The 23,877-nt window shown below is 36.2% G+C and overlaps 1 protein-coding gene across 4 annotated transcripts in view; it reads left to right on the forward strand.

Annotated features, from left to right (window-relative positions):
* The first annotated feature begins 3,609 nt into the window (after positions 1–3,609).
* Positions 3,610–23,877, forward strand: part of LOC145989985 (uncharacterized) — a 180,355-nt gene continuing 160,087 nt past the window's right edge. The window contains exons 1-3 of one of the 4 annotated variants that reach the window (XM_083125547.1): positions 5,847–6,287; positions 18,453–19,403; positions 20,037–20,951. In XM_083125547.1, coding sequence (XP_082981673.1) covers positions 5,908–6,287; positions 18,453–19,403; positions 20,037–20,951 — 2,246 coding nt within the window. In that variant the 5' untranslated portion in view covers positions 5,847–5,907. Of the gene's footprint in view, positions 3,735–5,845; positions 6,288–11,615; positions 11,740–18,452; positions 19,404–20,036; positions 20,952–23,877 lie in introns of those variants that run through there. The other 3 variants (XM_083125549.1, XM_083125545.1, XM_083125550.1) reach the window with 3 other exon arrangements.

Here is a 23,877-nt window from a genome sequence, read left to right on the forward strand (position 1 = left end):
TTTCTCCTTTAAACATTTATTTGTGTACCTCAAATGATAACTAATTTGTAGTAACATACTTAATTTTGTTGTTCATATGAAATTGTTCCTTGAAACCAAATAGTTGGAACAAATTAATATTATTTATTGTTACACAAAAACATAAATTGCAAACAATTTTATTTTGCCGAATTCTTTCACACATTTTTTGAATAAAATTCGTTTTTGCAATGTTCTCAACGGAAACCAAAACTGTTATTCCATAAAGGGAACAAAATGAAACAAACTACCAAATGTTTATAAATGTTCGAAGGTTGCAATTTTTTTACAAAATTTTTCGAACAAAAAATAATTCTTTTTCAACACGGAATCCAAATATGTAAAACGAATGGGGGTGTTCCATTTTAAATTTCACATTTAGCCCCAACCCCCCGTAAGGGGTGGGTGGCGGCGACGAAATTTTTGCGGCATTGACTTGCCCCCTCAATAGTATCAAAAATTTTTTTTGTGCAATTTTTCGATTGGATGCATTCTGCATGCGATATTCCATACTATAATTTTAAATGGACCACCCGGTATAAGCAGGATAGTATTCAGTTTTCGAGGGCTCGTACGGTTAAAACGAGGAGTCAAGAAAAAATATATATTAAGAAAGTTTTTTTTTTTTGTATTTATAATTATACGTAGGGCTCGGAAGTTGAGGAAAATATGCCCAACATAATATATGTTCATTTTGGATCATTGTAGGCCAGAGAAAGGTGGGTTTTATTTGTTCCTTTTTGCCTTTTTCGGCGTTTTTTTGGCTTTTTGGCCCTTTTTTAGTATTTTCTTTAGGTCTTAACGGCTTTTTTTTTGCAACTTCACCTTCTTTCGACTACGTTTTTACTGCACATTCTCAATTCGAATCATCATCAATTCATCACCTCTTAAACATCCTTTCTGCAGTAAAGAAATAAAACAAAAGAGAAATAAATAAATATATTTGAACCATCCCTGGAACGAGAGAAAAACATTTTTGGACTGAAATAGGATCCGAAGTCCTATTTCTGTAACCCTAGTGTGGTTAGGCCAAATATGATTCTTCAAATATGATTTTTCAAATTATGTTAATCTAAAAAATATGTAATGTCTGGAAGAAGATGCATTTCATTCATATAGTTTTCTCGCACTGTGTGTTCCATACCACGAGAATTTTGAATTTTTTTATTCATTAAATATGTAATTAAAACTGAAGTTATTAATTAATTTTAATCACATTTATACGTCCTATTGTTCCGTTTTTAGGTTCTTTTTTGGTGTTTTTAGGTCTTTTTATAGGTCCTTTTTTGACAATTTATAGGTCTTCAACTTCCAAGCCCTAATGATAAGCCATTGCATACGTAGTTAACCCTTAGTCCGCCGCCGTTGCAAATATGCAACAAAAAAAAGTATGTCCATTGTGGCTGCCGTTGCAAATGTGCAACAAACAGCTTTAGATACAATTATCGAGGGTTTGCCACACTTATATTTGTATATTGAGGTTGAAACACAAGATGCAAGTGCGATCGAAAAAAAAGCAAAATTTCGGGTTTTCTCCCCAAAGTTGCTGGAGAAGAGGGGGCAAACTCCACATTTTTATATTTTTTCATTAAAATTCGGGAATGCAGCCCACGCCTGTAAACCCCCTCCCACGGTTGGGGCATCCAAATTTTACACGGTTGCATGCGCTGATGTTCTACCTGCAAAACAAAAGTTATCCGAAGTAGATTGGTCCCATAGTGTCCGAGTTATAACAATTTTATGAATAATATGCAAATTGGCTAAAATCCGCTGTTTTGAGTAAAAAAACAGAGTTTTACGTTTTGCCTTATTATTCAAATTGTATTGCACCCACAGACATGAATCAAGTTTCATTCTGTTGCGGAAGGTCCATTCTTTGAAAAAAAAAAAAAAAAAAAGAGCAAAAGTTCCGGTTTTCTCTTCAAAGTAGATGGAGGAGAGGAGGCAAACTCCACATTTTTATGTTTTTCTTTTCATTGAAATTCGGGGGATGCAGCCCCCGCCCGTAAGCCCCCCGCAGTTGGGGCATCCAAATTTTACATGGTTGCATGCACTGATGTTCTACCTGCAAAACAAAAGTTATCCGAAGTAGATTGGTCCCATAGTGCCAGAGTTATTACGATTTTTCTCCATTATGTATACGAATTCAAATTTCGCGCTCAAAGCCTCGGCGACACTGGGCTTATGTAGTCAAGAAGTCACGCTAGTATTGATACTTTCCTGTTCATCTTGTGTCACTGCGTTTTTTAAAACCAAATATCTTTAAGATGACTCGAGGGGGAAAAATAACTGATTTGACAGTCTCAATGCAGTTTCAGGAAATTGCAGACATTTGGTCTGCAGTCCCATCTGGTGTGTGGAATTACGTAATTGCCTTCCCATCCGTATCCCGTCTTACGTCTCTAATTTAAGAGAATAAATAACAGGTAACTCTGGCAATTTTACTGAACCAAAGGGGGTGGACCCGTTGAACCCAACTTAAATACGCCCTTGGTTATACACATTATTTCCTTGTAATAATTATACATAAACTAAGTATTAATATGTACTGTGCAACTGATGTAAACTTCTCAGAGTATTTTCTCTTAATTGCCCAAAAATATTTGATCATAACTTGCGCAACAGAAATGAAACACAAACTGAAATTGCTTTATGGAAAATAAAGTAAAATAGGCTTTATAAATAAAGTGAAGAATGTGAAAATTCTTATTTTGCATTACATAGGTTACGGTAAATTTCGATAAATATAAGTTTAATATATATATATATATATATATATATATATATATATATATATATATATATATATATATATATATATATATATTTGAAAGTATGGTCAGCAACCAATTTTACAAGCAATATTTTTCGCATGACCTGAGAATACGCACGCAACAGAACCCTTTCATTTATGTTGCACGTGAGCAGCAGGGGATATTTCATGGAAGATTGATCATTACATAGCATAGCTTTCCTTTCCACTATCGCTCCTTCTTCCATTATTTAAATCTGTACAGATTTGTAAAACTGCTGCACATGTTCGCTCACCACGAGCTACGCGAGAACTTGCAGGGGTCATTTTTCCAGGGTGTAGTTTTTAAAATTGTTGTAAAAAAATTGAGTGGAAATGTCCATTCTTTCTAAGGAAAGCACAGATTAGTATGAATGTTTACACGAACGTTACACAGATTACTGCAAATTTTGTTGCAATTTGCGTCTTCAGTAATGAGCAACACTACCTCCTAAGCAGTCACTCAGGATAAGGGAAAGGGGGGGGGCATAATCAGTGGGATGCTCGGCTCGGTGATAAGATCCCCCTGCACTAAATTTCTAAGTGAAAGTATTAAAGGGACAACTCCCCCAGTGCGAACGCCTATGGTATGCGCACACCAAAAGGCATGTTCTCCAGCAGAGATAAAATATTTATGTTATCCTATTCACATTTGAGGTAGAAACCCGATTGATTGCAGCAGATAGAATTGCTCATTATTGAAGACCCAAATATATTGCTAAAAATCTGAATATGCAGTAATCTGTGGAACATTCGTATAAACATTTATGCTAATCTGTGCTTTTGTTAGAAAGATAAATATATTTATGACGTATATTCAGTAAATGTTACACTTTTCTTTTGATTAGGGAAAGTTATGATAATTATCAAAAATACATACAACAGAAACAAGACTTGTGAATATAAAATCAGTTAATTGTTAAGAGTAAGTTAACTGTAGAATATATGTCATTGCAATCTTGAAACCTAACCTATTCTATGTTGAAACTGTAATTACTACAGGTACTACTTTTGTATAGTGGAAACACCTATAGCTAAATCATTTCTTTCGCACTTGTGTACATTCCTAACGTACTATTCTGTATTGCGGGACATTTCTTTAGGTGTAATAATGAATTTCTAACGGAAATAATATCTTATTTCTTACATTTACGAGTACTTACTCTTCTTAATTTTTTGCATTCTATAAAACACAATATGGCGATAGCGTACTGGTTCATCGCACGTTGTGCCAGTGTTTTGTCGATTTGGAGTGTATTTGCAGTGTTGCAACCTTGTTCACCGAAAAATACCTACTTTCATGCCCGGATTTGAAATTATGCTAATACCTCTCAAACCATTTGGCGTTACCCCCACATACCATTGACGTTAGCCCCACAAACTATTGACGTTAGCCCCACACACCATTTCCCTTTAGGTTAGGTAAGCATAGTTTAAAAAAAAATAATCCTCCACACGTCATCTTATACCGAAAACATGGCATGGTTTGAAACACTGGTACTAGTTTACTATCCTTTGGACAGATTTCTTCATTTCTACAGAAGAAACTACTTACCGTAATAAGTTCCTGTAGTATTGTGTAACATCTGGAAGGTGTTTTGTGTGATGTGGGAATGTTTCATAGCGGAAATTCAACCATTGACACATAGCCCCACGAACCATTCATACATAGCCCCACGAACCATTTCCAGTAAGGTTAGGTTAGGTAGGGTCACAATAGGTTCCAATAGTTAAAAATTGGTTTAAAAAAAAATATGCGTAGCCCCACACACCATTCTCGCATAGCTCCACACACCATTCTCGCATAGCCCCACGAACCATTGACACATAGCCCCACAATCCATTTGCGGAAACGTACGTTCTTCAGTTACAAAAACACTTTTTTTTAAAAAAAATGATAAAAAAAACGTGAATACACGTTAAAAAATGATCCGCGAAGCAGATAGGTAAGTACAAATGTCAAAAATTGACGAAACTCGGAAGTTATAGGTGTCCGAAGGATAGTAAACATTTACCGAAACACTTATTCAGGGGTTACGCGATCTAACACATGGAACATTGTGCTCACGTGCAGAAACCAGTAACATTATAGTATAGGGGAGACGGATTTCTACAAATTTACAAGAGAAAGTACTTATGGAAATCATTTTCTGTAGCATTGTGGAAGTTCGTGAATGTAGTTTTGATCCATTTTAATGCGAATACATGTTGTTTTCTGCGAAAATCTCTGTCCGCCATGCTGTTTCTGCTGCCGCCATTTGCTTTCTGCATGAGAGCACAATGCTCCGTGTGTTAAGATGACGTAACCCCATAGTCAGTTTTTCAAACTCGCCGTGTTTTCACTAGAACATGACGTGTCGAGTATTTTTAATTTTTTTTTAACTATGCTTGCCTAACGTAACTTAACCTAACCTTACGGAAAATGTTTTTTGGGGCTAACGTGAATGGTTTTTGGGGCTAACGTCAATGGTTTGAGACGTATTAGCATAATTTTAAATCTGGGCACGAAAGTAGGTATTTTCCGGTGAACGAGGTTGCAACACTGCATAAATCGACAAAACACTCGAACAACGCACCCTGAACCAGTACGCTATCGCCCACCATAATGTGTTACAGAATCGAAATAACAAGTAACAGTAAGTACTCGTGAATGCAAGAAATAGAAATTAACTTAGTTAGAAATGCATTATTTCACCTTAGGAAATGTTCCGCATTCCAAAATAGTACGTTAGCATTGTAAAAAAAGTGCAAAATATATGATTTATAGGTCTCACCCATACTTTAATAGTACCCAGAAAGCAAATGGCGGCAGCAGCAATAGCATGTCGGAGAGATATTTTTGCAGATAAACAATTGATTTCACATTAAAATGGATCAAAACTACATTCCCGAACTTCAACAACACTAAAGAAAATTATTTCCGTAAGTACTTTTTTATGTAAAAAGTAAGAAATCCGTTTCCACTATAAGAAAGTGTTACCTTACTACATAATTTTCAGATTTGCATAATTTTTCTCATGCATTTCAGGTGTATCTCCCACCTCCTAGTAAACAAGATAGTGTAATTTAACAATAAGTTCTTACAGAAAGCAAAATATATGGCTTCTCCAAGAGATGTGAGTGAGGTCAAGAATGACTTCGATGGTGGTAGTAATAATGATGAGGTCTTAACTACAATGCTGAAGGTCGAAAGTCAATTCTTAACTGATGATGGCCACAACAACTATTCTATGGACGAGAACATTCTGAGTGAACGTTATGAATCAGCATTAAGTAGAAATAATAGTATGTGTCACATTCCAGAGGATGATGGCAGTGCCCCTTTGGGTGAAACAAAATTTATTTCGGATCATGGTTCACTGCTGCACAATGATGGTGTTTACCTTTCACATTATGTAAATGTAAAAAATGAATTGGATAGTGATCAGGATGCAACAGAATTCCAAGATCATGAATCACCAGAAAACTGTCAGTCAAGGTATGATTGCTTTTTGTTGTTTTCATGAGCTTCACAGTAACTTTCTTCCATGTTAGTTTAACCCTTAGCAAACGAAGCCTCGCATGCCTGTAAATCCTCACCAGATGGAACTTTTCAAGTGCATACTTTGGTATGATTTAAGATGACCGGACCCCTCTCCGATTTTCTTCATATTTGGCATACTTACTAATTGAGGCCTGCTAATGATGAATCTGAAGTTAAAATTTGTCACAAGGAAATATATAACTTTAGCTTCAGATTCGTGATTAGGAGGCCTCAATTAGTGAGTATGCCAAATATGAAGAAAATCAGAGAGGGGTCCGGTCATCTTAAGTTGTTCCCATACTTTTGAAACTTTGTGGGAAGTGAAAAAAGAAAATCATAGCTCGAAACTAATTGTTTCTAATTGTAATGAATTTCCCTCCCCCCACAGAATGACTGCTTTTAGGGGAGGGAAAATTTATACATTGTACCTCCATTGGTAAGAGTCTATATTAGATGCTCTTCCTAAGGAATATGTGTCATATATTGTTGGAAAGCTTGTTGTATAAGGAATAAAAAACGTCAGTCCTGATGCGAGGAAAAACAACGTGTAGGAGGAAATCGGGAAAAACCATTGTTGTCTGGATATGCGGAATTGAAAGTATGGAGGGAATTTTTCTATGAATAGAGTGCTAATGGAACCTAACCTAACAGACCTAACCTATTCTCATAGGCTTACCTCATCCCCGTGAATGGTTCGTGGGGCTATCGTGAATGGTTTGTGGGGCTAACGTGAACAGAAACCGGATAGAAGGAAAAAAGAAAGTACTTACCAAAAGAAATGCCACTGTCTGGAAACAAGTGAACAATAAGGGTTTTCAACGGTGCACTAAATTGTTACTGGGGATAAACGTATTTTACACTATCTGTGAGTTTTTTTTTGCCAAGCGCTTCCTGTTCCAGAAGCCATCCAACCAGACGAACGCCCTTCTAATAATACACACGCATAACGAACACAAAAAACCAATCACCTTCCCGAACGCAAAGGAGCGAAGTACACACATTCACAATGCAGACGCAAACATGAGCCTGCAGTGTTGTTAACACCCATCGCTTACCACCGAAAGGAAAAAAGGATGGCAAGTAGATTCTAGCCCCTCCATTGATAAAAGTTAATGGAAAAAGAAAGGAGAGGAAGAAAATAAAAATTTAACAAATGAAGTGGTATTTGGCAGTTATGCCAGGTCTTGTGTCAGTCCTATCAATTCTGCATGGACCAAATTTTGAAGGGAAGCATGACAAAAGAATCACTGTTTGAAGATATGTAATTCCTGTCCCCAATTCTTCAATTTTCCTTTATTTAAGGGCGAGGTTCAGCCTGCAACTGTTCTGCCACCTATATGTATTTTTTATTCTTAACGGCGGGCACCTTACAAGCTGGCAAGGGAAGTTGGGACCAGGTCAGGGGGTGCCCATCCCCCCAAGGCCTATGATGCACTCCCCCCAAAATGGGTAGAACATCTTCCCCCCTTTATGCCGAATCATTTGCTCAAATTATTTTCTTCAGACAAAATTTCTGGAACAGTGTAATATTTAAGCAGTACATGTTTACTTTAGGTATTGTTTACAATGTAGACAGTTACATGTATATTGTATATTACTTTGACATCAATTGAAATAACATTTTACACAAATGATAATTTCTGACGTTGTTGCGGCAAGCTTATTGTTAATTTCCTCAATTGGCTCCACTTTTAAAATATCGGACAGATGGAATTAAGGTAGACATTAACCACTCATGAGCCATACACGAACGTAGTCGGTTTTTAATGGCTCTAATTACACTCATTGTGCGTTCTGTAGAGCAATTTGTCAACTTATTTTATATAATACCTGCAAATTTGAAAAGGTCGAAAACTGGACAACAACACGGTATGGTTTAGGAAATTTGAACCCATTTTTGTAGATCCATAACTTATTCAGAACCCGTCATGTTGTGTGTACCTTAACTTTCTCAATCCTATCTTCCCCATCGCTATTAACCACAAGGTAAATAAGCGACATTAAATAACTCAATTTTAATAATGTTTTCCATTGCAAGGCTTCAGGAACACTTTACAATCAAACCATGTGAACAGGAAGGATAGCATAAAAAGACTTTTAAAATAATTAACTGTCATGTTTCTCGTGGCTCATCTCATTAGGCTGATTTTGTTAACCTGGTCCTGAACCTGATGCATTTTCATCATTGGTGTAATTTTGCCAAGGCCCACTTCCAAATTCAGCTTCCACAGTTTTGTACTTTATGGGAAGATTATTTTTAGTTTTATATACATGTTTAAGTTCACAGTGCTTTTTCCACTTATCCTGGAGGTGAATGGTATTACACGTGTACTCCACACACATGTATTTGAACGGTCTTGTAAGACTCTTTGGAATGAATGTTTCCCTTTCAATTTACATAGTCAATAAAAGTAAGCTTTACACAACGAAAACTGACAGTATTATTTGTACAATTATCCAGTCAGTTGTAGCACAGGAACACAACAAGCGAACAGTAGCGGCGACTGAGTTCCAAAACTAGGGAAGCAAAGTGCCCAAACTGGAATGGGGGAGGGGGGCAGGACAGTTTACTTTCCCTTAGTACATGAGGTTTAGCATAGTGCAGGGGCAAAGGTGGCAAAAAGTGAGGGGGGGGGGCAATTCACCCATGCCCTCTTCCCCCAATCTCCGCCACAGCAAGCGAAACAAATCGTGCCTGAAATCATCCAACACTAAGACTGAAATCTGCAGTGTCCGAAAAACACCAGACATTATTTACTACTGGCTTAGATGTCAACAATCAAAAGGTGCATAACATTCAAAACCTTTCATTGCCATTATTAATGTGCTGAACCTTATTTTTAACAGTTTGTCTTCTTGAATATGCGAACAGTGCATCCCCTCCCCCCCCCCCCCAGAGTGCAAAATCATTTAAGACTGGTGTGGCGAGAAAGATCTTAATATACAAACCTCCTCCCCACAAACATACATATAAATTATATGATATACATATTTATAATGTTATTAAAAGTAAAAATAAAATACTAAGTTAAAAATATATTATTATTATTAATTACCCAAAAATAAATAAATTTGTAACTTATAAATATATCAAATATTATAAAGTAGCAAACTACGTCCTTTACTAACTGGTTAAAAATGTTAATAAATTATGAAATAGTTGAAGTGGTTTTATTATGTGTAAGTTTTTATTAAGTTTTTGCCTTACGTTAATATAAATCAATTAGATTTCATAGTAATTATTGTTTTGCATTCTTGATTTACTTTTATTGTGCGTAATGATGTAGATTCGTTAATGATCTCTTGAGAGAGAAAAAAGCATTGAACATGCACAACTACACTAATTGTGTATGTATTCGATATTATTCTTAGTACAGTATATTTGAAATTAAAAGTAATTGTTTATCTTTTGTTTGTTTTAACAAAAACTCTCCCCCCTAAAATTTTTGGTTGTAATTTTTGAGGCCAAGATTGTTGGGGGGGGGGGATATCCCCCACATCCTCCCAGGATTTTGCACCCTGTCCCCCCCTTCCAAACTGATTCTAAAGACATAAACGGTGATGCTTCATTTCAATCCCATCGCCGCGATTAACCACAGGTAGGAAGAGAAACTGTACATAATAACCATAACTAAAAATCAATAACAAGTCAATCAAATGAAATGATCCCCCATTTTTGTGTGAAAATATGTAGAAGTGGCAGCTAAACTATAAAATTTTGTCCCCCCCCCCCAAAAAAATTCCCATGACGCAGACACGTCATGAATCCCCTCTGTGGGCACCCCTGAAGCGGGTAAGCGACCAATCTAGTGTGATAAGAAACACAGCAGCGTGTAGAAGGAGGTTGGGGCAGCACCTCCTTCCCATGACGTCTTAACTCTCGGCACCACCACTGTTGTGTGGTTGGTCTGCGGCATAATCCCCGCTCCCCACTTTCCTGGCCAGCATGTATGGTGCCTGCTGTAAGAGTAGAAAAGGCCTATAACCCAAATGGGTACGTATACTAAATACAGATAACAAAAAAGGTAAGGTTTTACAATACCGGACAATTCCCCGATTTCATTCACATTTCACATACTCAATAATTTAGGGCTCCTAATCACGAATCTGCAGTTAATATTTGGCGCTCACGTGTGGAATTTCAAAAAAAAAAAGGGGGGGTCCGTGATCACAACCGACAATGCACGATTGCTCATTATGTACCAGAAGATTTTGTGTTTCTACGAAACTTACATTTTCTTACGGTGCCCCACACACCATTCACGCATAGCCCCACAAACCATTCACGCATAGCCCCACAAACCCTTCACGGTAAGGGTAGGTTAGGTTAGGCAAACACAGTTAAAATTTGGGGTCGTAGTAATATCAGGAGCGGTACATAATGAGCAATCGTGCATTGCCGGTTGCGATCACGCCCCCCCTTTTTTTTTGAAATTCCAAAAGCGCCAAATATTAACTGCAGATTCGTGATTAGGAGCCTTAAATTATTGAGTATTTGAAATATGAACGAAATTGGGGAATTGTCCGGTATTGTAAAATCGCTCCAAAAAAAAGGAAGCGGGGGAAAAATAAGAACACACAAATTAATAGACATGTAAGTCAAATAAAGTTAAGATCATGTGAAAAAATATAATATTTTTAATACACGAGAAAGGATAAAATATAATCAAGGGTTGGCAACATGTAAGGGGGAAAATAAATAAGCATAATGAGAATATTTGTTTACTCGTTTTTTAGATTCCAGCACACACAAAATAGTATTCGTATTCTTCATTTAACAATAGGTTTTTGAGTTTGTCTTTGAAGTTGTTGCGATTAGTGAGGGACGTTATGGGAGGAGGAAGTTCATTCCATGCTCTTGCAATTGAATATGTAAAATATGATTCAAAAAGCACTAGGGTGTACTTTGGAAGCTCAAGTATTAATTTACCCTTGTTTTATAATGATGTAAATCATGTTCAACATTTTGTTTGTGTTTAAGGTTGAGTGGTTATGATCATATTTTCTTATGTGATACATGAAACGGAGACATGAATTTTGTACTTTCTGAATTTTCATTTTGTTTCGAATGGATAAATTTGGTCCATAAATTATGTCTCAGTAGTCAATTATAGGAAGGATCAGTGATTGTATTAATCTCATTTTAATCTGTTTTTAGACTTTCTTTGAAACTGTATAGCGATCTTAGCACAGTGTAATCTTTTTTAATTTGTTCTTGAACATGAATGTTCCAGGTATGGTGTTCATCGAAAATGACACCTGGCTTTTGACCGTTATATTTACACCAAGTGTTTATACTGGATAAATCATCATTGAACAAAGCTAAGGTTGGATCTGGTGATTTCCATGGAAAGGGAATTTGTAGTTGAGTGTCATCTGCATAAAAATGAACTTTACAATACAGTAGGTATGTTGGTAAAAATGGTATAGAGGAGAGGGGCTAGAATGGAACACTAGTTTCCAATTAAAAATAATAAAAGAAAAATATCCCCGCTGGATCCCTATTTGCCAACATTGTGAACATAATGATTTGTTCTCACTATTAATAAGAGGAAACAAAGAACTTTTTGAAACTCAGCTTGCTAATTATAGCAATAATTACTGTATATTATATTATAATTTGAGTATACCTTTGCATGTATACAAATGAACAAAAAGGACAGAACTGGGATATGATGCCATTTTTTAAAAGAAAATTAATTTTTTTTCTTTGTCTTCTTTTGTCACTCATAATTGGAGGCACAATGTATAAATCTTACATCCTCTAAAAGCTCTGTCTTTAAAGAAAGAAAACAAAGCTAATTTCATATCTCAACGACAATTAGTTCTCGAGCAATATTTCTTTTCCATTTTTTTTAACACACTTCATGTGTACCCTCGTGCGAACCTCTGCCCTCTATGGATCAGAAACAAACCGTTTTTTGCCACATGCTGCAACAATTATTGTAGGCCTAAACTTTGAAATTAAAAGACTCAGCATGAAACACATTAAAAACTGTTCCAAGTATTTGACCCTTTCTCAAGATGATTATCACGGAGGAGAACATGCAGGTTGTAAGCTGAAGGAAGCTTCAATGGCATCTGCTTGATTTTGACTGCTTTTACTGCTAGGTGAGCTTCCCTGCATGTGCAAGTTGTTTATGGTGAAATCCTAACCTACTTTTCTTTTTATTGTGGTGTGCCATGTAAAATAAAAGTTTCCACAAACATTTCTGTTTAGATTAGTTTTGTAGTTAAGAATTTATCTTACCCCTTCCTTAACTTAATCTTCCCTAAGAGAAAGTAATATCTAAATGACGGTGTTTGTGACAATAAAAGCAAAAAATAGCTCGAGATTTCGTCATTAACAAACTGTACATGTGGATCTGTTGCATTTTACATGCATTATTGTGTTTAGAAGTCCTCCTCTGTGTCCGTGCAGTCTAAGGTGCTGTGCTTTGGATTCCGACTGTGGGACGGTGTGGGTTTGAGTCTGCTTTGGTTCTCGGCCTGTGTATAGGACCAGTGGTATATTGGTAGAATAACTGAGCAATATGCAGTTCACTATCACCTGTATTTCCAATTCCATTGCTACATACAACTATTCATTTTCGTTTCTATAGCAAAGTTAGAATTCCAAATATTACTTAATTTATACAGCGTTTAGCACAATAAATAACATAAAACGTAATTAATGTTGTTCAAAGTAGTAGTTATATATTTTTTAATTGTTAATAGAAAGTGACTCGTATAATATGAAATTATTAATTCAATAAACATAAAATTTATATTGTGCGGATCCACAGGACCTTCACAACATTCCCCTCCTCCAGGAAAATGAAAACTACGAAACACTGAGGAAAAGTTTTCGTTTACAAAACATTCAGTTGTTTATGAAAGTTACAAAGGCACAATAATATCTGACATTCGACAACAACGTGCACATAACAAACAGATATGTGTAACAGTTAATAACAAGTCAGAACAGAATACAATGTTTAAGTGCACAAAATAATGAACAGAAAATTTTCATCCAGTATCTACTTTCATAAAGTTATTTCTCATGGTGACAAGAGTTGGTTCCTCTTTGATTGTGAACAGTTAAACACTCGAAGATTTGAAAAGTTCACCTTGTCATAATATTGCTGGTTCATTGTGTAAATAACAGCAAAATTGTCTCTTTAATTTCTTAAAAAGGAATGTCTCAATATGCAAATCGAACAGAAGAAAATGCATTGAAAAGCCATTATCAATTGTACTATCTCCCAGGTGAGAAATTCTATTATTTCTATTCTCATCTCCTCGTTGAGCTTTTAACCAAATAGAAGAAGTATCATCTTGTGAATCTTCCACGATTACTTGATTGATGTATAATCTATCATCAAGTGTGGAATAACTCTTACAAGGTGGAAATCTGCTGAATGTATCAGCAATATTATTCAATACTCCTTGGACATGATATAATGTATAATCAAGACATTGCAGTTTGAGAGATTGTTCTACAAACTGTATATAACTTAAGTTGTTCCGCTGCAATCAATTTGGCAGTCGGAATAAGACATTTTATATTACACCATAACTCGTAACTGACTAAATTACACTGGCTTCCACTGTCGATGACACATTGTATGGTTATACCGCAAACTGTTCCTATGATCAGAGGTTGATCAGTAATAGGAGTAGGTATACCAATATCATTCAAAGTCCAAGTAGGTTCCTTTTCATACCAATCTAGTTGGAAAATATTGAAAGCGGATAACAATGATCAACTTCAGATAAAACTGAATTACTTAATACAGCATACTGACAAGTCTTGCCTATATTATCCCTATGATATGATTTATATTGACCCCTCTTTATGTTAGTGCGAGCAAACTGGTCTACGTTCACCCATGATGTTCGTTTCATGTTTCTTAAGGGGCAGAAGAAATGAACTGTTTACAAGAAGTTTCTCTTGGATCGAAAGATGGAGCATTTTCATTTAATGGAGTATTCGCCACTGTACATTGCAACTGTTTCCTGTTGATAACTGAGACAATGAATATCTACAATTGGCACATATGTTACATGGTTGGAATGAGTGGAAATTATCGTTAGAGAACTGAGAGTTACGATTCAGTGTAAATTACTGTTGATCTTGCTCGTTTCTGGCATTGAAACTGTTGCCCATAACTCTACCATTATTGTTGAAGTATTGACAGTTTGGTGTGCTTCTGTTTTGCCAGAAATGTTGAGTTCCTGCACCATTACGTCTGTATTGATTATATGGTTTTTTAGTTAGGTTAGGTTCCCAAAATTATTTATTATTCCTATAAAAAATCATCGTCTTTTGGTTGGAGGTTGATAGTTGGTTTTCAGCACCAGATGAAACATCTGTACGTGGAATCTTAATTCTTTTATTTTCATCGCTAGAAGAAACAAAATTAACACTATCATTAGGTCTTACGTTACGTCTTGAACATTCATTTTCATTAGGTTGATCACTATTCGCAAACGATGAACATTTAGCAACACCTTGAACTCGCAGTTTTGCCCTTTCACTATTATTGTCTGAAAAAATTTTGGAATTATTCCCATCATATCAGAATTTTTTCTCACGTACATTATCATGAACATTAAGACTCTTGTTCGATCTTGAATTCACTAAATCCAACCTCTTTAGTAACGCAATCACATCATCCATTTTATCTAATCTAGCAGCTAATATAGCTTGTGCAATAGATGTGGGCAACTGATTTATTAAAATATCAATAACTTCTGCATCATTCGGGCGATCAACTAAATTATAATATGCTGAATGCGTATGTATAGCAAAAACTTTCATACTACTTGTTGATTTAGGATCATATTTACGACTTTAAGTTCAGGCAATGGAGCCTGAGTTAACGAATAAGACGTGTAGTGATTCAGAAATTCGTCAACAAACTGTTTGTATGATGTAAACGAATCGACATGAGTATTATACCAACCTTCTGCAGGGCCTTGGAAACAATTAGTGATACATTCAAGTCTTTGCATGTCAGGAACTTGCAGTTAGTCTAACTAGGATGTTAAAGTTTTAATAAACTTACGCGGACTTGATTTTTCAGGATCTCTCGAATATTTAGGAAGAACAGTAAGTTCATTCAATCTTACCAACCATCGAGGTTCTTGAGTAAGCAAACGCACACAATTGTCAGGACAATCATGGTGATGATTCTGTCGGTTTGATGACTTTTGGTTTACTGACTTTTCTCTCATGCTGAGAATCATCAGATTACAAAGAATGGGTTGAATGGCATAACTTGTTGGTATTACTAGCTCTCACTTGATTATTTCTAGAACGTCTGTGCCTTTGTGAAGCAATGTGATTGTGTTTGTCATCAGAAACATCACACGATTTTAGAGAGGTTAGGTTCCATGCAGGAATACCAGGTTGACAGTTACCGTTCACGTGAGAACTGTAAACATGTACAGGATTACTTGATTCAACATTAGTCGAAATCTTAGATGTTAAGTTAGTAATCTTTTCTTCACATACTTTCACGCACTTTGTTATTTCATCCTTGCTCACAACGACTTGAAATCTTTGAACTTGCCGAGACAACCCTGAAACATTGCTCTGACATTCTGTAATCTGTTCATTCAACCAAGCAAGTTTAGCAGAATTCTCTGTACAAGTAGTGTTGACTTCCTCGATTTTCCCTGTTAGTCCTTGCACTTCCCTTTCCATTTCCTGATGTAATGAACATGTTGTTAATTTGCAGGACTCGGCAACTTCAGTTAATTCCTTCTGTAACAATTCGTGGAAGTCAAAGTTGAGTAGTATCTGCGAATTTTGAATTTCCTGTCAAGATTCTATGAGTTTTGTAAATTCTAGCTCTTGGTATTCCTTGATTTTTGTAAACTCAAGCTGTTGAGACACTTGAGTTTTCCTCATGGACTCTTGAGTTTCCCTCATTTTTGTAAACTCAAGGTGTTGGGACTCTTGAGTATGCCTCATGGACTCTTGAGTTTCCGTCATAGAATCTTGAGTTTCCCTAATTTTTGTAAATTCCACCTGTTGTGACTCGCTGATTTTCCTTAACTCTGCAAACAGATAAAACATTTGAAAAGGAACATTACTTTGCCCCATTGATGTCTCGGCCAACACAGAAGGACGAATGTTAATTTCTTGAACATTTTCGTGACTTTGTTTCCATTGCACGAAAGCTTCAATACTGAACAGATCATAAGATGGATAACAATCTTTGCAGAAATAATTTTCATTTAACTGATATAACTTCCAATGTTTATCGGACAAGGCCAAACATTGTAAATGATACCAATGGCCACAATTTTCACAAGCTACCAACTTTTCCTTATCGGGATCCTTGCAGCACTTCACCATATTCATGGCACCATTCCTGTTTTGTGATTCATCAGGTTCATCACCACAATTGATAGATCTAGGTGTAAGACTCGTTTTGGATCTCAGATTATAAGGATTACTTGATGCGTACATAATAGAACTTTATGTACAAACTAAATTCACAAGAACAATGGTGTAAGTTAACACTTAAGCAAAACACATCACTCAAGATCGTGCTGGTAACGTTCCACAATACTGGACCACCAATTATACTGTGACGATCACTGGTCAATCATTTGCACGATTACAATTCATTCATAAATATTTCGAATTATAACGCGAAGGTGAAGATACAACTTCTATGGGTCTATATATTGGTAAAATAACTGAGAGCAATATGCAGTTTACTATCATCTGTATTTTCAATTCCATTACATGGATTGCTACATACGACTATTGATTTTCATTGCCATAGCAACGTTAGAATTCCAAATATTACCTAATTTATACAGCATTTAGCGCAATAAATAACATAAAACATAATTAACGTAGTACAAAGTAGTTATTATACATTTTTTTAAATTGTTAATAGAAAGTGACTCGTATAATATGAAATTAATAATTCAATAAACATAATTATATTGTGCGAATCCACAGGACCTCCACAACTTCATATTAGCTGTGTAAAGTTGTTCCATTCTTTTGACTTACCCTGTGTAATTCCACATAATTAATACTACGAGGTGTGAGTGAAAAGTTCATAGACTGGGCTTGTAACTTCCAAATGGCAGAACTTACAGGTGATTGTGATTAATCCCCTTCAAACGTAGTCCCCTCCTGATTGAACACGCCAATTACAATGGTATTTCCACTTTTGGAAGAATTCCTGGAAGCCGATCTTGAGAGTGTTAAGACAAATCGCCAGATTTTCCTGGATCTCTTCAGTTGACTCAAACCGTTTCCCTTTGACCGGCAATTTCAATTTTGGAATAGGTAGAAGTCTGCTGGGTCTAGATCTGGAGAATAGGGGTTGGGGAAGCACAGAAATTTGGAATTTTGCCAGAAATTCACTGATTGAAAACACGATGAGCAGGTGTGTTATCGTGGTGCAGGATTCAGTTCTTGTCTTGCGAGAGTGCTGGCCTTTTCTTCTACACTTTTTCATGTAACCGCTGAAGAACACTTTTGTAGTATTCCTTGTTGACTGTCTGCCCCTGAGAAGGATAATCCTGGTACGCAATACCAGTAGTATCGAAAAATAAAAAGAGTAACATTGGCTTCACTTGGAACTGATCATCTTCGACTGATTGTCGGCCATCTTTAAATTTACTATACCAGTTGAAAACAATTGCTTTATATACACACATATCCCTGAAAGTTATTTTCAGCAGTTCGTACCTCTCTGAACGTGATTTTCCTGTTTTGAAGCAAAATTTTATGCACATACGTTGTTTCATTTTTCATCCATTGTTGTGCACACACAAAAATCCGCCGACAACACGTCTGGACTCAACAGGCTGCAGCTCACAACTAAACAGAGATAGATCCGTGACATTTTCAGGATCCTTCAAGGACAAAACAAACTTTCTCTTCCTCACACACAAACCCCGCAAAACCTAACCAGTTAAGAGTGGTGGATCCAGTCTTAAGAAATTTTCAATCACACCTCGTATTCTGCATTGAAACCATCCAACAAAATGTGATTGTTCAAGTGATTGTTCAAAAAAATATATATTTTGTGATTGGAATCAAAGCAGAAATAAACCTACGGGTTTTGGTGTTATCTGAAGGCATTTTTTTTTCTTTTCCAGCATGGGTAACTTTGAAGATGGAAGTCATTTAAATGATTCAGAAGATGTTTCTACAATATGCCGGTTTGCATGTAGTTATTGTCTGAAAATGTTTCATCATAGATTTCACCTAAGCAGACACATGAGAATTCACACTGGTGAACGCCCCTTCAAGTGTGAGTATTGTGATAAGTCATTCAACCAGGCCTACAAGCGAACAATTCATGTCAGAAGAATTCACAGTAAAGAGCTTCAATTCAAGTTCCAGGAGTGTGACAAAACATTTGTGGAAAGATCCAAGCTTAGAGAGCACAGTTATAAACATTCTAAAACAAAACGTTTTAAATGTTATGTGTGTGAAAAACCATTTAATTGGGTTAAAAATTTACACAAGCACATTAAGATCCATAATGATCAATACATTGCTATGTGCACCTACTGCCTGAAACCTTTCACTGATGATAATGATTGCAAAGCACACAAGAAAGAATGTGGATCCAAACCACAAAATTGTGAACGTGAAGCAGGTGGAAGCATCAGTGATAATTCAGAATACAGCTGCTCTGTTTGTGGTGAAAGTTTTACAGAGAAATGCTTGTACAAAAGTCACATAAAAGTTCATGAAAATGAAGAAGAGAGTGGTAGTAATAGTGAAGTAGTGTTGGGTACAACTCTAAAGAGTGAAAGTGAATTTTTAACTGATGGTGACCCCAACAAATATGGTATTGACGAGAACATCACGGGTGGTCATCATGAATCATCATTAACTGGAGATAATGACATGTGCAACACTCCAGAATATAGTATTAGTGCCCCTTTGGAAGAAGAAAATTTTTTAAACTCAGATAATATCTCATTATCGTACCATGATAGTATTTCCTTTTCAGATTATGAGGACTTTAAAATTGAGTTGGATAGTCAAGAGGTTAAACCACAAATTGATCAAACAACATTTGATAACTATGCAGAAAGGTATGATACTTTTTCACTTTTGTTGTTTGATGAAATTTCAGAAGAATGAAATATGGTCAATTTTTTAACACAGTCTGTGGTCATAATTCTTCTATGTTTTTTTCTGGGTCGGCCTTTTTTTTTCATTTACTTTGGGCATTCCATTCTAATGCTTCTCTTGGGATGCTGAACTTTTGTTGCAGAGTATGTCTCAACAATCTCAATTTTCTGTTCTTAAGTTCTGTTTTTTTATCTATTACTTCTGGTCATCTAATTCGAACAATTCTCTAGCATTTGTTTACAGGTTTGTCATTTATTATTATATTTCTTTGTTATTATTTATAATATTTATTTGTTTGGCAACCACGTAACAAAGCTGATTTGACATTGTTTAGAATATCCTTAATTTTGTTCCCTTTGTAGTTTCTTTTGATTTCCAGATTTTGTGTTGTTGTGGAAGGCTCCTTTTGCCTTTTATATTCTATTTTATTCTTCCTCTTGTGCTGCTCCCTCTTCAGTTAATATTCATCCTAAGGTAAGGTAAGTGTAGCACCATGCCATGAAGGCACATTATGGGGATATGGGAGATGGGCCCCATACATCCATTAACTTAAAGTTTCTTTGGTTACTTGAAGACCATGTTATGTTTTTCAGGATGGGTAATTCTGAAGATGGAAGCCATTTAAAGGAATCCAAAGATATACGCCAATCCATATGTGTACATTGTTCAAAATGTTTTCACTCTAATTGTGACCTCCAGAGACATATGAAAACTCACACTGGAGAGCGCCCTTTCAAGTGTCAGTATTGTGATAAGGCATTCCGCCAGACACATGCAAGAACAAGTCACGTCAGAAGAATCCACACTAAAGAGTTTCCATTGAAGTGTAATGAGTGTGGCAAAGGTTTCGTAGAAAAACGCAGGCTAGTATCCCACAGTCGTAAGCATTCTGAATGGTTCAAATGTTATTTGTGCATAAAATCATTTAATTCATTTGAAACTTTAAACAAGCATATTAGGATCCATAGTTATCAATACATTTCCATGTGCACCTACTGCCTGAAACCTTTCACTGATGATACTGAATGCAATGCACACAAGAATCAGTGTAAATCCAAACCACAACAGTCCGAACCTGAGGTATACGGAAACATCAATGATAAATCTGAATACAAGTGCTTTGTTTGTGGTAAAATCTTTGCAGAGAAATGCATGTACGAAATTCACATAAAAGTTCACGAAAATGAACGAGAGAGTGGTAGTAATACAGATGTAGTCTTGAATACAACTGTGAAGAGTGAAAGTGAATTTTTAACTGATGGTGTGCCCAACAATTATGCTATTGATGAGAATGTCAAGAGTGGACATCATGAATCAGCAATAAATGAACGTGATGACATGTGCAACATTCCAGAGGACAATGGCAGTGCCCATTTGGAAGAAACAAAATTGTTTATCTCAGATCATGGCCCAATAGGGCATTATGCAGATGTAAAGATTGAAGTTGATAATCAACAGGATACCACAGAAGTCCAAGGCTATTCAACACCAGAAAACTGTGCGGAAAGGTATGATAACAATTTGCTTATTATTGTTTTAATGAACATTGCAGTAACTTTTTTATTTCTAATTTACATTTTTTTTCAGTGTTATTGTTTAGTCTGTTTGGTGTGATGTTATGTTACATACAATAATATATTGGCAGTATGCTGTAAACACTCTCTCATGGAAGTCAAAATGCTCTTAAGAGCCCGTATCAGCGTCACTCGAAAAAAAAGCACCGGACAGATGTCAAATTTTCCTCCTAGTCTTACCAATATTGATTCCATTTCCCCCTTCGAACGCAAATCCATTGCATGGGAGACCTATTGAGACTTTACTGGTGGGAGGGTTGCTCTGTCGAAAGAAACAGAAGACAAGGTTCCCTGTCCGCTACTCACCCCCCACCCCCACCCTGCCTGGAAGGTCAGACTCTGACCATAACAGACCTCTCTTTTGAGCCCGCACGTTTATAACTCCGAGAGGGTTTCTGTGACAAGACAACACTTTTTCCGAGTGTCTGAAAGAAGAAAAACACACATTGACGAACATCGCAATACAACTTACATGTAATAGAGCCAAGGACTATTTAGGCGAAGCGGGGTGGGGTGTCCAGGGAGTCCGAATCTTCCACGAGAGACTTACGAAGTACTAAAATTAAATAATGTAAATATGCTTGTTTTGTTTAGCATCTGTCGTATAATCAAGAGAGGTGTATTTCCGTCAAACTTATTGTAAGGGAAGGATTACATTGGGGTCATACAACTTTGGATGACTGTATGAAAGAAGATTTATGCACACCACTACCTAAGTAATATGCTTAAATATTAAATAAAGAGCTTTACTTTTCGTCAAATGGATCTAACATCCTTTTTCGTTATTCAATAAATATTCAATTCCTTATCTGTTTCACAATCACCTTGCCAGGTCAGTTGCTTTTATAGAAATTGAAGCGATCTGAACTATTCATGAGCTAGATAATAAATACGTGCTGTTATATTCCTATTCTTATGCCGTCTTTTCCCATTCATGTGATAACAATATTAATTAATATTTTAATATTATTAATTTAATATTACTGTTATTTTAACTTGTTTTTGTTATTAGAAGAAGGTACCAACATCATAGGCGTGCGCAGACCCTGTGATAAGGGGGGGGGGGCAAAACCCTTGAAAATGAAGTCAAATCGGGAAAGAAAAAACTCATTTTATCTCACTGTTTTAGTTTTTTGCATTGATGTGATATATATATATATATATATATGTATGTGTGTGAGTACTCGTGCGTGCGTGTGTATATTATATATATACAGTATATATATACACCTAGGTATTAACATATTATTTAAATACATTACGTAATCTATTCATCTGCCCCTTAACAAACCAACAGCAAAAATTATATAAAATGTCTCTGAAATGTGAGCGCTCGTTTTCCTCCAAACCAAACTGTTATAGCAGCAACTGGCATACTACGAGCGAAGCGAGCAAGAAAATTTTTCGATCCAAATTTTTCAAAGTTGAAAACAGTATTGATTTAATAGGGCACAAAACATTTCATGGGACGCCATGGTATTCTCTTTTACAATTTTTCTCAATCAGATTGTTCGGCTCCAAGGACCAACTCCCGCTACTTCCTAGCTACGGTTCGGAAGTTGACAAGACTGCAAGAAAAGCAGGTACCGCGAGCGAAGCCAGAAAGAAAATTTTATGAAATGTATTTTTATTTGTATAAAATTTAAAGTCGAGGGGATAATTGCCCCTCTGTGCCCCCTGCAGGTGATCCTGGCCGTCTGTAAGAAATAATGCAAGATGGACGTGAAAACTAATTCTGTCTTGAGTATCCTTTTGTCCTGCTACTAGTAGATTCTGATAGTCTTGCTTTCTTTTACTTCAATGTATGTCCCCCCCCCCATAATTGATTTCCGTCCAAGGTTGGAAAAAGGCAAAAAGGCAATGCCCCCCTGTCTCCTTGTGGTTGCGCTATTTCCTTTTAGAGTGTAATATTGTTTTATTGTACAGTAGACGCATTTCGATAAAACTTTCATGAAAGGTCATTACAATGCTCAAGTATATTTCCTACTTCAGGAAGATGATACCTTATTATGATGTGTTCTAAAATCGTGAAAGGGCAGGGCAACTGCTTATCTGCCTGGATCAACAACGACCACTGATCATTTGATACTAAGAAATTGTTAAATCATGAGTCGCCAAACTTGTCACGATATTGACATGATATTTTGCTGCCTACCTGGTAGATGGATTTATTCAGTGGCTGTGAGATTGTTATTTGGTTCTATAGGTTATATATAGAGTTAAATTTGTACAATCATTATCCTCTACAAATGGTGTTTCCAATTTCCGGAATAGGTGTGAGAAATGAATTTTTGGAAGTTGGAGGACGTTCAACATCTCAAGAACCGTCAAGTTTATTTATCGGTTTGTAGTGATTGATTGATTTAGTTTACTTTACATTGCTTTTCTGCTTTTCTGTCACTTTTGGGGGATGAGTGATGATATGATGAAATTGATGAAGGGACACCCAACCCAAGCTGGGATTTGAACCCAGGACGTCTGGCGTCGTAGCGCGATGTTCTAACCAATCCGCCATGGGATTGTATGCTTTTCTGATTGTAGTTTCTCATTCGAGTATTTGCAATTAACATAATTTCAGCGATGTTTTCTCAATCCTTTCATCGCTACATCTATTTTTGTTATTGAGAACATCCGAGAGGCAAAAATACGACATTAAGGAATTAAAAGACTACAGAAACTACCCAACTCTTAAATGTTAAGGATTAGAAAGATTATAAGTGAACCTCCCCGTGGTAATAATGATGCTTTGTAATCGAGGGGTCACGAGTTCGATCCACGGTTAGGCACATTTAATTAAGTGGCTCGAATTCCACTATAGGCTGTAGGTTTTGTCCCGATTAGCCTTTGTGCAACGAAACAT

Source organism: Lepisma saccharinum, chromosome 7 (genome assembly GCF_977018435.1).
Source record: "Lepisma saccharinum chromosome 7, izLepSacc3.1, whole genome shotgun sequence".
Lineage (NCBI taxonomy): Eukaryota > Metazoa > Arthropoda > Insecta > Zygentoma > Lepismatidae > Lepisma > Lepisma saccharinum.